This window comes from Lampetra fluviatilis, chromosome 56 (assembly GCF_964198595.1).
Source record: "Lampetra fluviatilis chromosome 56, kcLamFluv1.1, whole genome shotgun sequence".
Lineage (NCBI taxonomy): Eukaryota > Metazoa > Chordata > Hyperoartia > Petromyzontiformes > Petromyzontidae > Lampetra > Lampetra fluviatilis.
Window position 1 is genome coordinate 4,847,211 of NC_136330.1, and position 15,197 is coordinate 4,862,407.

General features: G+C 56.9%; 1 protein-coding gene across 1 annotated transcript in view; it reads left to right on the top strand.

Annotated features, from left to right (window-relative positions):
• Nucleotides 1–15,197, top strand: part of LOC144950157 (cAMP-dependent protein kinase catalytic subunit PRKX-like) — a 175,355-nt gene that overhangs the window by 66,951 nt on the left and 93,207 nt on the right. The window contains exons 4-5 of the mRNA XM_078880220.1: nt 2,886–3,149; nt 11,494–11,613. Coding sequence (XP_078736346.1) covers nt 2,886–3,149; nt 11,494–11,613 — 384 coding nt within the window. The remainder of the gene's footprint in view (nt 1–2,885; nt 3,150–11,493; nt 11,614–15,197) is intronic.

Below are 15,197 nucleotides of genomic sequence, written 5' to 3' on the forward strand. Positions count from 1 at the left end.
TTTCCAGAACCAACCCTTAGTTGGCACTCTGCCACGGCCGAGGTGCAAATGAAGTTCCCCACCCTCCCACCGCCCCTGGCTCGCGCGAGAGAAGTTGGGATCGTGGCGAGCGCAGCGAGGCCTGGTGGGCTACGCTTCTCCGTTTGCCCGGAACTTTTGTACCCATCGACACGAACTCGTGATCACCGCAGTCTGCAGACACACGCAGAGACACACGCAAAGTCTCTGTGTGCGGACACACGCACACACAGAGTCTCATTTCAGAGGATTTTACAAAAGCGGGGAAGGGCAGAAACAGCGACGCTGCAGCCCGACCGATTTGATCCGGTTCCGACCCCCCCCCACCGCTCTTTCTGGACGCTCGCAGCTCGTTCGTGAGCTTGCGGGAGGAACTTTTGTCAATCGCAGATCCGGTCTCTTCGGAGGACTCGCAGATGATTGTCTTCCGTAGAATGACAGTTATCTTTTCGACGGAAGACGATTGTCTTCGTACTCTTTGGTTCTTTCGGTAAAGTCAAACGTAGGTATAAAAGAAAAGAAATCACGACGTTTCGATCGCAACACAAAGCGGTCGTCCTCAGGCGGAAAAAATATGATCCAGCAGTGGAACTGCTGAACCAGCGAGAGCTGTTACAACAAGACGGTATTATATACGTGGCGATGGGCAAGCAGGCGGGGTCTGGGCTGGAAAGGAATTCCATCCCCTGACGCAAGCACGTCGGTTGTGTTAATGGGGGAGATGAGGGAGAGAGGGATTAGGGAGGGAGATGAGCATGAATGGAGTATCCTTGCCCGCATTGTCTTCTACGGAAGGCAATCGTCCCCGATCGCGAGGGATAGCGTATTATGACGATGATGACGACTGTTGTTGTTTGTGCCTTTTATTATTCTTGGTGCCATTCCTTTGCGGTTTGTTTATTTCTCCGCATCGGTGATTAGCGCGGTTGGCTGTGTACGGTGCGAAGGAAGTTCAACAGGCGTACAGTACATACAGTACATTTTAATTTTTGCTTCGGGTTTTCATTTGCGAAGTGGTCGCTATCAACAATAGGATGAGGCTCGTGTGTTTATAATTAAACGTGCAGCATTGTGGGATTGAATTCGTTTGCATTACGCTAAAATGTAAAATATTATCGCTAATACATCTTGTTCCTAAAGAGTTACATTTTTATCCCACAGTATATATATTTTTATATGTTTAACTTAAACAAGCCATTTAAAGTGTTTTGCCCTGCAGGGGAGGGGTGTGGGGGGGGTCCTTTGGACGCGCGTGGGGTTGGTGGTTTTGAGGACGGGCGGCTTAAAATCGAAAGACAAATTTGGATCTGCGGGGTTGTGTGTGCGGTGGCGGTGGTGGTGGTGGGTAGGGTGGCTCACATTTAATTTGATTCATTTTAGGGGGCTGGGTGGGTGGGGGGGGACTGGGTGGTGGGCGCAAAAGGCCGCTGTGGTCAAAATTAGTCTGTGAGAGATTTTCATTTCATTTATTTCGCTGGTGGGGAAATAATTGAACTTCTGGCAAGAAGGTTGCCCTTTAAAATAGAAAACGGTACCCAAGGGCACGTTGGCAAATGTTATAATTACAGTCATACACACTTATATATAGAAACACATTTACCACCCACCCACCCCTCCTCACTATGTACAATTGCCGAATCGGCAAAGATTCAGCGCTGTTTTTTGAGTTGTACGCCTTTTGGCGTCATCTGGTCCAACGCCAATGGAGACTAGGCTCTAAAAAAAGCTGTCTCGGGTGTGGACCAATCAACTTCAAGGACAGTGCATATCATTATCATCATCAGAGTTGTTTCTATTTGTTTGCATTTTGACTGCTTGTGTTGTGGTTATTGAAAACATGATGCCTTGTATAAAGGTGTCAGTTTTTGTACCAGTTGAAAGGGTAAAAACCAGTGACGTCACAAACGACGTCACCGCCTATGATGTCACCGATGACGTCGCCGCGTGTGACGTCACCGACGTCACTCCGTGTGACCTCACCGACGACGTCACCGCGTGTGACCTCACCGATGACGTCACCGCCTATGACGTCACCGATGACGTCGCCGCCAGTGACGTCACCGCCGACGTCACCGTGTGTGACGTCACCGACGACGTCACCGCGTGTGACCTCACCGACGACGTCACCGCGTGTGACCTCACCGATGACGTCACCGCCTATGACCTCACAGATGACGTCACCGCCTATGACGTCACCAACGGCGACGCCGATCTCCTCCTACCCCCCCCTCCCCCGCCAGGTTCTGGACTCACCACGACCAGTTGAAAGGGTAAAAACCAGTGACGTCACAAACGACGTCACCGCCTATGATGTCACCGATGACGTCGCCGCGTGTGACGCCACCGACGACGTCACCGCGTGTGACCTCACCGACGACGTCGCCGCGTGTGATGTCACCGACGACGTCACCGCCAGTGACGTCACCGACGACGTCACCGCCAGTGACGTCACCGACGACGTCACCGCCAGTGACGTCACCGACGACGTCACCGCCAGTGACGTCACCGACGACGTCACCGCGTGTGACGTCACCGACGACGTCACCGCGTGTGACCTCACCGACGACGTCACCGCCAGTGACGTCACCGACGACGTCACCGTCAGTGACGTCACCGACGACGTCACCGCGTGTGACGTCACCGCCGACGTCACCGTGTGTGACGTCACCGCCGACGTCACCGCGTGTGACCTCACCGACGACGTCACCGCGTGTGACCTCACCGACGACGTCACCGCGTGTGACCTCACCGACGACGTCACCGCGTGTGACGTCACCGATGACGTCACCGCCCATGACGTCACCGATGACGTCGCCGCCAGTGACGTCACCAACAGCGACGCCGATCTCCCCCCTCCCCCCCGCCAGGTTCTGGACTCACCACGACTCGCGCTTCCTCTACGTGCTCATGGAGTACGCTCCGGGCGGGGAGCTCTTCACGTACCTGCGCAACCTGGGGCGCTTCTGCGACGCGTACGGCCTGTTCTACGCGAGCGAGCTGGTGTGCGCCATCGAGTACCTGCACGGCGTCTCCGTGGTGTACCGCGACCTCAAGCCCGAGAACGTGCTGCTGGCGCGCGACGGGCACGTCAAGCTCACCGACTTCGGCTTCTCCAAGAAGCTCCACGAGAAGTGAGCGGGCGTGGTGGATCGTTGGGTTTTTTCGCGCGTGCGTGTGTGTTTGTGTTTTTGTGTGTTTGCGTGTTGTATACAACAGGCATCGTCAGAGGCGGGATCGAACCCACGATCTCCTGTATACCAGGCGAGGTAGTTAACATCTTCTAGCCACCGTGATGATGAGAGAGGCACGCAAACTCCCAAATATGCAGCAGCAGGCGTCGGGGTCGGGATCGAACTCCACGAACTCCTGTACACCAGGCGAGGTAGTTCCCATCTAGACACCGTGATGATGATGAGAGAGAGAGAGACACGCAAACTCCAAATACATTACAGATGTCGTCAGGGTCGGGATCGAACCCGCGACCTCCTGCAAACCAGGCGAGGTAGTTCACATCTCCTAGCCACTGCAGTGACCTCCCCTACCCCCCCCCCAAACACCCCACCCCTCACATCCCACTGCCTGTCTGACTGGGGGGGGGGGCCCTTTCCGCCAGACTGTACCGTTCCCGACGGCGCTGCCATCTGCCTCGGTAACAGCAGTCATTATCTTAATTGGCTTTTATTTGTTTGGTTTTTTCCGCGTCAACCTCATTAGGGGGGCAAAGCCATTCCTAAGCCTCGCTGTGTGTCACAGATGACTATTTTGGTTTTGCGAGTAGGCCGGGGGGCGCGTGGGGGAGGGGGGCGCAAGGGGGAGGGAGGGGCGCGGGGGGGAGGGGGGCGCGGGGGGGAGGGGGGCGCGGGGGGGAGGGGGGCGCGGGGGGGAGGGGGGGCGCGGGGGGGAGGGGGGCGCGGGGGGGAGGGGGGCGCGGGGGGGATGGGCGGAGAGAGGGGAGGGCTGTGGTACATTTTCGCCACGTTCAGTTTTTTGACAATTGGGGCCCAACATTTAGCCACGCACGCGTTCGCGAGTTGGCGGAAAACCCGCCGGTGTTAACCAGGGCGGCCACGCGGCCTCCCGACCGCCAAATTTGTAAGACGGTACGTGAATGCGTGTGTGCGTGCGTGCGTGCGTACGTGTGTGTGCGTGTGTGTGGGGGGAGCGGTGGCGCAGCAGTTGGCGCTGCGCTGCCTCCACAAACCCGGCTCTGACCCGAGCTCGATTCCCGCCCGCGGCCAGCCAACATTGCCGGTGACGACTATGTGAACCGCTTCTGGGTCCTCCCACCGGGGAGACAAAGGCGGCCGGGCGTGGTGCTGGACGACCCGACCCCTGGTCTGTCGTGCCGGCCTCCGTAGTTTCTCTCCAATAACCCCAACAGTCCGCGACCCGAGTTCAATTCCTGGCCGCGGCCATCGCCAGTGTCAACCGGTACCCGAGCTCCTGGCGAGCTGCGTAAAACATCGCCACCGCGGGGGAGACAAAGGTGGCTTGTCGCGTGGCGCTGGACGTATCCACCCCTTGGTGCGCGGTGCTCGCCTTTACCGGCTGCTCGCTAATGTGCGGTCGGCGGCGGTGCTTTGGCGCTACAATCCCGCCAACCTGGGCCATGGACATCATCCACGGAATCCCGTCCTGGGTCTCCCCTTGGTCGACTCGGCCATAGTAAAAAAAAAAACGGTGCCCGGGTGTTGCGGCAATTGGGGAGACAAAGGCGGCCGGGATACGCCAATCCCGCTTGCGCCCTTAATAGGTGCTCGCGAACAGCACTTGCAGCAGTGGTCTCGCACAGGCCGAGCGGAGGGGGCGGTAGGGGTCGTCTCGTGTCTATGTGCGAGTGCGCAGTGCAATCCCCGTCGACGCACTTGGGATGTTTAACGGCGGCGGTGTGGGCTGCGTGTGGCCGGTCTCAACAGGCGCTCGCTAACATCACGATCCCTCTCCCGTCCACACACCCCTCCACCCCTCCACCCCGTACGTTTCATACGAGACGGACGGACGGATGATCTCTGCCGCTCTCGCCTTTGCGACTCTGCCCGGCGGCGGGCGGTCGTGCGTGCGTGTGTTCATGTGCCTTGGCGTTTGCTCTTTGCGCCGAAGAAGGGCCCCCCCCCCCCCCCCCCGGGGACCGTTTGTCCCGATGATAAATTTAGCCCACGATGTTAGCGCTCGCTCGCACGCGTACGTAATGTGCGTTCCCGTGCCAGTGCCGTGCCGTGCCGTGTGGACGCACACACACGAGAACACAACTATTTTTATTTTACCAGGTAAGGCCCGCTGAGATACGGTAGCTCCTTTTCCAGAAGCAGGCCTGGCCGTCACAAATAACAGCTCAACGAAGTGGCCTTATCATCACCATCACGTGGGCATTTTGTAGCAGCACCCAAATACTGTAAAAGCGCGTGACGTTGATTATAAAGGTGCAGGGAAGAACCGGAGGAAACCGCGGAAAAATCCAACGAATAGGGGGAGAGAGATGCAAATATACAGCGGCAGGCGTCTGGGTCGGGATCGAACCCACAACCTACCATGCACCAGGCGAGGTAGTTAACATCTCCTAGCCACCGTGATGATGATGATGAGAGAGAGACACACGAACTCCAAATATGCAGCAAGCGTCAGGGTTGGAATCGAACCCACGACCTCCCGTACACCAGGCGAGGTCGTTAACATCTCCTAGCCACCGTGATGATGATGATGATGATGAGAGAGAGACGCAAACTCCAAATATACAGCAGGCAACGGGATCAGGATGGAACCCACGACCTCCCGTACACCAGGCGAGGTAGTTAACATCTCCTAGCCACAGTCATGATGATGATGAGAGAGAGACACGCAAACTCCAAATATACAGCAGGCGTCAAGGTCTGGATGGGACCCACGACCTCCTGTGTACCGGGCGAGGTCGTCAACATCTCCTAGCCACCGTGATGATGATGAGAGAGAGAGACGTAAACTCCAAATATACAGCAGCAGGCGTCAGGGTCAGGATGGAACCCACGACCTCCTGTATACCAGGCGAGGTAGTCAACATCTCCTAGCCACCGTGATGATGATGAGAGAGAGACGTAAACTCCAAATATACAGCAGGCGTCAGGGTTGGGATCGAACCCACGACCTCCTGTGTATCGGTCGAGGTAGTTAACATCTCCTAGCTACCGTGGTGATTATGATGATGATGAGAGAGAGAGAGACACGCAAACTCCAAATATACAGCAGCAGGCGTCGGGGTCGCGATGGGACCCACGACCTCCTGTGTACCGGGCGAGGTCGTCAACATCTCCTGGCCACGTGGTGTGACGATCCTGCGCGGCGGGAGAGCGCCGCACGTTGGCCAGGAAATGGACCTGTGTGTAATTTACGTCTCCGCTCCTGCCGATCCTCTCAACAACCCCGACACGGCCATAACTCTCCCTGGCGCTCACTCCGCTCTCTAGGTCTCTCTCTCACTTGCTCTCTCTCTCTCGTTCTCTTGCTGCCAATGCGTCACGTGTTCATGATAGCGACAGCAGCGGGGGGTGGGGGGGTGCGGTCTTCCGTTGACACGGGCCCTCTTGCGTCCTGGCCAAGTGGCCTGGCCGGTGGAGGGAGTGGAGGGAGGGAGTGGAGGGAGGGAGTGGAGGGAGGGAGTGGAGGGAGGGAGTGGAGGGGGGGGAGTTAAGGGAGGGAGTGGAGTAGAGGGAGTGGAGGGAGTTAAGGGAGGGAGCGGAGGGAGCGGTGGGATTCATCTTCTTGGTTCTTTCGGTAAAGTCACGTAGAAGGAAAATAACAAAATAATAAAAATAAAACATAATAAAATAATTCTCACGGTGGGAGTTGAGTGGAGGGAGTGGAGGAAGGGATGGAGCGGAGGGAGGGAGGGGAGGGAGGGATTGGAGGGAGGGAGGGAGCGGAGGGAGGGAGGGAGTGGAGGAAGTGGAGGTAGCGGAGTGGAGGGAGGGAGGGAGTGGAGGGAGTTAAGGGAGGGAGTGGAGTGGAGGGAGGGGAGAGAGGGATTGGAGGGAGGGAGGTTGCGGAGGGAGGGAGCGGAGGGAGCGGTGGGATTCATCTTCTTGGTTCTTTCGGTAAAGTCACGTAGAAGGAAAATAACAAAATAATAAAAATAAAACATAATAAAATAATTCTCACGGTGGGAGTTGAGTGGAGGGAGTGGAGGAAGGGATAGAGCGGAGGGAGGGAGCGGAGGGAGGGAGGGAGTGGAGGGAGGGAGTGGAGGGAGGGAGTGAAAGGAGAGAGGGAGCGGAGGGTGGGAGTGGAGTGAGTGGAGGTAGTGGAGGTAGTGGAGGGAGTGAGTGGAGGGAGGGAGTGAAGGAAGCGGAGGGAGTGGAGGGAGTGGAGGGAGTGGAGTGGAGGAAGCAGAGGGAGTGGAGGGATTGGAGGGAGTGGAGGGATTGGAGGGAGTGGAGGGAGTGGAGGGAGGGAGGGAGTGGAGGGAGTGGAGTGGAGGAAGCGGAGGGAGTGGAGGGATTGGAGGGAGGGAGGGAGTGGAGTGGAGGGAGTGGAGGGAGTGGAGTTGAGGGAGGGAGTGGAGGGAGTGGAGGGAGGGAGGGAGTGGAGGGAGGAAGGGAGATGGAGTGAGTGGAGTGGAGGGAGCGTCTCGTGAGTCGGGAGGGTCACGACTTCTGGGGCATCGCCAATCGGTTGCGAGGCGCACCGCTGAGAATGCCTCTCCCATTGGCAGCGATGATGAGAATACAAATTGTGACGCGCACATTTTTCGCGAAGGACCAGAGTTCGATTGTGACCCAGCTCAGAGAGTTGCAACCTGGACCTTCCCAGCTCAGATTTATAACCTCTCACCACGTCGTCGCGATTTGCCAAGTGGACTACAGTGATCCCTCGCCACTTCGCGGTTCAAGTTTCGCGGCCTCAGTGCATCGCGGATTTTTTTCGAACTGATTTAAAGGCCTCATTATACCTGTGCAGTAACACCATCATCATCATCATTCATCATCACATTCATCGAACTGCACAGGTCTGTCATCGTCGTCATTGTCATCGTCATTGTCGTCGTCGTCGTTACTGGAGTCAAGTCTCAAGGTACTACTGTCATTGGTGAGTGTAGAACACCATGATACGTATCGTATGAGAGAGAGAGAGAGAGTGAATGTATAATATTAAGGTTTTATAATTAAATAGATTTAAGTAATATATATAAAAAGTATAAATATACATATTTTAAACATTCTGGTACCCACACACACACATACGGAAATTCCTAAGGGGCCAATCCTACTTCGCGGATTTTCACCTATCGCGAGGGGGTTCCGGTCCCCATTAACCGCGATCAACGAGGGATCACTGCATCTCCTCTGGCGCCGCGATGTCACTGCGCCTCCTGGCGGCGTCACCGCAACTTCACGGCGCCGCTCCAGCGGGTGACCCCCTCACGTGCAACCTGCTGCCCCCTGTCCACTCTTAGGTTTTTTTCGGTAAAGTCACGTAGGTAAAAAATAAAATTGAAAGTTAATCAAAGTAATAGTGGAAATAAAATAGAATAAAAAATCTCGACGTTTCAGAGGCAACATAAGGTGGGACCGTCACAGCTAAAATTTACTGTCTCAAGTGATTCATATTCTTAGGTTTTTTCGGTAAAGTCACGTCGGTAAAACATCAAAATTAATAAAAATAAAATAAAATAAAAATCACGACGTTTCGGAGGCAACACAAGTCTCCGTCATCAGGTGGGACCGTCACTTGATGCAGCTAATCTGGCTGTGACGGTCCCACCTGATGACGGAGACTTGTGTTGCCTCCGAAACGTCGTGATTTTTATTTTATTTTTATTAATTTTGATGTTTTACCGACGTGACTTTACCGAAAAAACCTAAGAATATGAATCCTTGCAGTCATGAAAGCTTCAAATCTAGAATTAATGTCTCAAGTGAGGCAAAATTCCAAGATACGAGCTCTTAAATACAAGTTCAGGGGGGAGGAGGGGGGAGGGGCTTATCTGAGTGTGGTAGCCAATGAATGGAACGTGTTGGGGGGGGTGGGCGGGGCTAACTCAACTCTTTAGCCCTCCTTACTCTTAGGTTTTGTCGGTAAAGTCACGTAGGTAAAAAATAAATAATGAAAAAAGTAAGAAAAATAAATAATAATAAAAATAACTACTAAAAATAAATACTTTAAAAAAAAGTTATAACTAAAATAAATAATAAACATAAATGATTACAATTATCGAAATAATTCAGCTGTGACGGTCCCACCTGATGACGGAGACTTGTGTTGCCTCCAAAACGTGATTTATTATTTTATTTCATTTCCATTATTACTTTTATTAACTTTTAATTAAATATTTTACCTACGTGACTTTACCGAAAAAACATAAGAGTATGAATCCTTGCAGTCACGAAAGCTTCAAGTCTAGAATTAAAATTTGAATCTCTCCTTGTGGGTCTCTCTGCGCGCGTGTGGCGTTGGCAACGGTCCGCGCCACCGACCCACGTTCCCGCTCACGGCCAACGCCGGTGGCGATTCTCTGAATCGGTCCCGGGCCTCCTCGCCTAGGTCGACTCGGCCTCAAATGAGTAACCGGCACGGTGTTTGAGCAACATCGGCACGGGGGAGACAAAGGCGGCCGGGCCTGGTGCCTTCCGCCCACACTCTCGTGCAACGGGTGTGCAACTCGCTAACAGCGAGATGTTAACTACCTCGCCTGGTACGCATGAGGTCGTGGGTTCGATCCCGACCCTGACGCCTGTTGCTATATATTTGGAGTTTGCGTGTCTCTCACCATCATCACGGTGGCTAGGAGATGTTAACTACCTCGCCTGGTACGCATGAGGGCGTGGGTTCGATCCCGACCTTGACGCCTGTTGCTATATATTTGGAGTTTGCGTGTCTCTCACCATCATCACGGTGGCTAGGAGATGTTAACTACCTCGCCTGGTACGCATGAGGGCGTGGGTTCGCTCCCGACCCTGACGCCTGTTGCTATATATTTGGAGTTTGCGTGTCTCTCACCATCATCACGGTGGCTAGGAGATGTTAACTACCTCGCCTGGTACGCATGAGGGCGTGGGTTCGATCCCGACCCTGACGCCTGTTGCTATATATTTGGAGTTTGCGTGTCTCTCACCATCATCACGGTGGCTAGGAGATGTTAACTACCTCGCCTGGTACGCATGAGGGCGTGGGTTCGCTCCCGACCCTGACGCCTGTTGCTGTGTATTTGGAGTTTGCGTGTCTCTCATCATCATCATCATCACGGTGGCTAGGAGATGTTGACTACCTCGCCTGGGACGCAGGAGGGCGTGGGTTCGATCCCGACCCTGACGCCTGTTGTGTATTTGGAGTTTGCGTGTCTCTCTCTCACCATCATCACGGTGGCTAGGAGATGTTAACTACCTCGCCTGGTACGCATGAGGGCGTGGGTTCGATCCCGACCCTGACGCCTGTTGCTGTTTATTTGGAGTTTGCGTGTCTCTCATCATCATCATCATCACGGTGGCTAGGAGATGTTGACTACCTCGCCTGGGACGCAGGAGGGCGTGGGTTCGATCCCGACCCTGACGCCTGTTGTGTATTTGGAGTTTGCGTGTCTCTCTCTCACCATCATCACGGTGGCTAGGAGATGTTGACTACCTCGCCTGGGACGCAGGAGGGCGTGGGTTCGATCCCGACCCTGACGCCTGTTGTGTATTTGGAGTTTGCGTGTCTCTCTCTCACCATCATCACGGTGGCTAGGAGATGTTGACTACCTCGCCTGGGACGCAGGAGGGCGTGGGTTCGATCCCGACCCTGACGCCTGCTGTGTATTTGGAGTTTGCGTGTCTCTCTCTCATCACCATTATCACGGTGGCTAGGAGATGTTGACTACCTCGCCTGGTACACAGGAGGTCATGGGTTCGATCCCGACCCTGGAATTTGCGGTGTCTCTGCATGGATTTTGTCAACGTCACGTATTTAGAGTATTTGCCTGCTGCTATAAATTCCCACGCGATGATGATGATTATCAGCCAATTCGTTGAGCTATCACTTGCGATGGCCAGGTCGCTTCTGAAAATAAGAGCTACATCGCACCGTGGGCCTTGCCTGCAAAGATAAAATATAATGTAGTTTTGTTTGCATATTTTTATTGAATTTGTTCACCGTTCCTGTACATTGCACTCCGATTGTGTCTTCGTGCCGTTTGTTGTTGCAACGTTTGGAACCCGCCCCTACCGGGCATCTGTGATAAAGAGCTTCACAGCTCATCGGATTCCTCCGGTGTAAAGAAATATTCTGATTCTGTAGCATGGTGGTGGAGGGTGTACGGAGACGCATTTTAGTTACGCGATACGACCCCCAAAAATATCAATTGTGAATCGTAATCTTGGTCGCGAAAGCTCAGTGTGGCCTTAACCCGGTCAAAATCAAAATGGTTTGGTGTTTAGTTCACCGATGTGCCAGTCGCTAGCAGGACTTGCCCTGACGGACTGTTGAAGGCTACACGGTGGGGGTGCGTCTTTGTCTTTGTGCGCGCGTGCTCAGGACGTACACGCTGTGCGGCACGCCCGAGTACCTCGCCCCGGAGGTGATTCAGAGCAAGGGCCACGGCCTGGCCATCGACTGGTGGGCGCTCGGAATCCTGATCTTCGAGATGCTCTCCGGGTGAGTGACGACGCGGCGACGACGGAGGGGCGATAATGTGGTGATGACGCGGTGGTGATCTGGTGGTGATGTAGTGATGATGTGGTGATGATGTGGTGACGATGTGGTGGTGATACGGTGATGATGCAGTGATGATGCAGTCATGACGCGGTGATGATCTGGTGATGATTTGGTGATGATTTGGTGATGATCTGGTGGTGATGTGGTGGTGATGCGGTGATGATGCAGTGATGACGCGGTGATGATCTGGTGATGATCTGGTGATGATCTGGTGATGATACGGTGGTGATGATACGGTGGTGATGTGGTGATGATGACGCGGTGATGACTTGGTGCTAACGTCTCGGCGTTAATGCAATTGAGAGAGGCGTAGTAGCAGCAGCGGCAGCGGCAGGACCGTTGTTTTTGCAGAGACGTCGTTACTCGCTGCAGAGAACCGCAGCGACGCGTCCGTCGCCGCCACTCTACGACTCTACGATGCCGATCGGTGGTGCGTGGGAAGGACAGCGAACACAAAAAGCAGTTTCTAAAGAAATTAGTTTTCTAGACGATGATCATTTAAAAGTGCGCAGCTCCCAGTGGCCTCGGAACATCGGAGGGAAGAGAGCGTTCCAGACGGCCGCAGAAGCGCGTCTGAAAGCGCCGCGCGATGCGGCGACCGCCGTCTTAGCCCGACGGCGAGCCAGAAGCCGCCGCCGCCGCCACTGTGAGGACGCTGACCGAAGTTTTCGCGACGAACTCCGGTCGGGATGGGCGAGGGTGTCGCGGTTCACCTGCGGCGAGAAGCGCTCCGTGCGTAACGAGCGCCGACAACGGGTTCGCTCGGCAACCTGGGGGAAAAAACAATGAGGTCTGCGGCAGAGGTCGCAAACGCGTTTTGATTCCTTACCCGTACCCGGCCGCACCAGGGTCGCAAATGGGTACCCGTACCCGGCCGGGTACGGGTACCCGTTCCCTGCCCGTACCCTACCCGAAATGAGTGACAAACGGTTACTCACCAGTGACTCACGGCCTACCCGTACCCGACTGCACCAGGGTCGCAAACGGCTACCCGTACCCGGCCGGGTACGGGTAGCCGGGTATCGGGTAGGGTACGGGTATCGGGTACCCGGTTGCGACCTCTGGTCTGCGGCTCCATGAACCTGGGCACCCCGAACCCGGGCACCCTGTGAGGTTACGTGTTTTTAGACAGCAGATGGCGCCCACGAGCTTGCGTTGCAAAATAACTTTGTAAGGGAAAGAAATTGGCGTGCACGCCCACGCGCGAGTTCACGCACTGCACGCGGCCATCCGCAGCCAGAACGGGCGCTTCGACCTTTTCCCAAGTTCTGAGATCCTCTATTGTGGGACGCTCGGCCGCGCTCCGTTGTCGAGCGTGCGAATAACGAACGCGGGGAGGAAACCGCGGTGCCCGGAGGGGGGTGGTGAGGTTGGTTTCCCCCGTACAGACGGAGTACGGATGGGAAATTAACCCGCTCGCAGATGGCGACTTGGCAACCCCGGCGGGTTTTGGGTGTCTCGCGACGTCTCTGCGCGTGATCCGCCAACCCTCGTTGCTGCTGCTGCTGCCTCTGCAGCGCCGGGGCTACGCGCGGCCACGCTGATTTAGTATCGCGATTCGACGTTGCGTTGCTTTCATGCCCCGCTGTGTACCGCTCCCGCACGCGCGATGGGCACGGCCGGCTACGTGCGGCGCGAGGGAAGTCCCAACGCGCCGCACGTGTCCGGCAAGCGGTCTTTGTTGCGAGGCTCTCGGCGAGGACGCCGCTGCTCCGTCGCCGCGCTCGGGAGTTCGGTGTCGAATTATTTTTAAAACCGCAGACGGCAGGGGGCCTTCTCTGATTGCCGCGCGGCGTGCGCGCGAACACACGGAGGGAGAGAGGGAGAGAGAGAGAGGGGGAGAGCGTCGTAATTTAATTTGCGGCTAGCGTGGCAGAAACACGACGGCGAAGATAAAACGAGGGTCGGATAAAAGGCGGAGTGGGGAAGGAAGAAAAACTAAAGAGAAATTATTCCCGCGGCCGGCGTTGTTACGGCTGCACGTGCAAGCGATTTGCAGAGGCACCGCGATCGGAGATGGGAGAGGGAGTTGCGGATATTCGTGCCCCCCCTCTGCAGGGGGTCCTTGATGTGAAAACACGGGGCCCAGCGGTGGAGAGTCAGCGGAAGGACGCTGGGACGCGGGTTGGGGGGTCGACATCTCCCCCAGTGCCCTCCGCTGGGAGGGGGAGATGGGAGTGGGAGATGAGAGTGGGAGATGAGAGTGGGAGATGAGAGGGGGAGATGAGAGGGGGAGATGAGAGGGGGAGATGAGAGGGGGAGATGAGAGGGGGAGATGAGAGGGGGAGATGAGAGGGGGAGATGAGAGGGGGAGATGGGAGGGGGGATGAGAGGGGGGCGATGGGAGGGGGGCGATGGGAGGGGGGCGATGGGAGGGGGAGATGGGTGGGGGGAGATGGGAGGGGGGAGATGGGAGGGGGAGATGGGAGGGGGAGATGGGAGGGGGGACGATGGGAGGGGGGCGATGGGAGGGGGAGATGGGAGGGGGAGATGGGAGGGGGAGATGGGAGGGGGCGATGGGAGGGGGAGATGGGAGGGGGAGATGGGAGGGGGGCGATGGGAGGGGGAGATGGGAGGGGGAGATGGGAGGGGGGAGATGGGAGGGGGGAGATGGGAGGGGGAGATGGGAGGGGGGAGATGGGAGGGGGGCGATGGGAGGGGGGCGATGGGAGGGGGGAGATGGGAGGGGGGAGATGGGAGGGGGCGATGGGAGGGGGGCGATGGGAGGGGGGAGATGGGATGGGGGAGATGGGAGGGGGGAGATGGGAGGGGGGCGATGGGAGGGGGGCGATGGGAGGGGGGCGATGGGAGGGGGGCGATGGGAGGGGGGCGATGGGAGGGGGGCGATGGGAGGGGGGCGATGGGAGGGGGGCGATGGGAGGGGGGAGATGGGAGGGGGCGATGGGAGGGGGGAGATGGGATGGGGGAGATGGGAGGGGGGAGATGGGAGGGGGGAGATGGGAGGGGGGCGATGGGAGGGGGGCGATGGGAGGGGGGCGATGGGAGGGGGGCGATGGGAGGGGGGCGATGGGAGGGGGGCGATGGGAGGGGGGCGATGGGAGGGGGGCGATGGGAGGGGGGAGATGGGAGGGGGGAGATGGGAGGGGGGAGATGGGAGGGGCGATGGGATGGGGGCGATGGGAGGGGGGAGATGGGAGGGGGGAGATGGGAGGGGGGTGATGGGAGGGGGGAGATGGGAGGGGGGAGATGGGAGGGGGGAGATGGGAGGGGGGAGATGGGAGGGGGGAGATGGGAGGGGGGAGATGGGAGGGGGGAGATGGGAGGGGGGAGATGGGAGGGGGCGATGGGAGGGGGGCGATGGGAGGGGGGAGATGGGATGGGGGAGATGGGAGGGGGGAGATGGGAGGGGGCGATGGGAGGGGGGAGATGGGATGGGGGAGATGGGAGGGGGGAGATGGGAGGGGGGAGATGGGAGGGGGGAGATGGGAGGGGGGCGATGGGAGGGGGGCGATGGGAGGGGGGCGATGGGAGGGGGGAGATGGGAGGGGGGAGATGGGAGGGGG